Here is a 475-nt window from a genome sequence, read left to right on the forward strand (position 1 = left end):
ATCCTCCGCCGGTCCGTGACGCGCCTGCGCAACTCGTGCCTCGGCCGCTTCTTTCCCTGCGACCAGCACGTCCACTTCCACAAGATGGCTGGCTGGACCGTCTTCTTCTTCTCCATCCTTCACACTCTCTTCCATCTCGCCAACTTCGGTTAGTCAAAGTCCAGACCGTTTCCGGTTCGCGCTGGAGGTACAGCAGTTCAGATGTCCCTGCGACGGCACCCTTCCGACTGAAGCCCAGGACCTGTGGTCGTGGCAGGAACTGTGCTTCTTTGACCCCTTCTGGCAATGTTTTATAAGAATACCCCTTCATAGTTACTGTCTTTCCCTTGACTTAGCATAGAGCGACGAACCATTACCAATTGTCTCCCTCTGCCCGGAGAAAAATTTGCACTTCCTAAACGCTTAATGGTGTCTGCAAAAGAGAAATGGATAACGGGAATATCCTGAGTATATATCCTGATATATCCTGATATCC

General features: G+C 51.6%; 1 protein-coding gene across 1 annotated transcript in view; it reads left to right on the plus strand.

Annotated features, from left to right (window-relative positions):
- Positions 1 to 475, plus strand: part of LOC119593516 (NADPH oxidase 5-like) — a 26,504-nt gene that overhangs the window by 9,343 nt on the left and 16,686 nt on the right. The window contains exon 3 of the mRNA XM_037942478.1: positions 5 to 148. Within this exon, the coding sequence (XP_037798406.1) occupies positions 5 to 148 (144 nt within the window). The remainder of the gene's footprint in view (positions 1 to 4; positions 149 to 475) is intronic.

The sequence above is a fragment of the Penaeus monodon genome, chromosome 32 (assembly GCF_015228065.2).
Source record: "Penaeus monodon isolate SGIC_2016 chromosome 32, NSTDA_Pmon_1, whole genome shotgun sequence".
Classification (NCBI taxonomy): Eukaryota; Metazoa; Arthropoda; class Malacostraca; order Decapoda; family Penaeidae; genus Penaeus; species Penaeus monodon.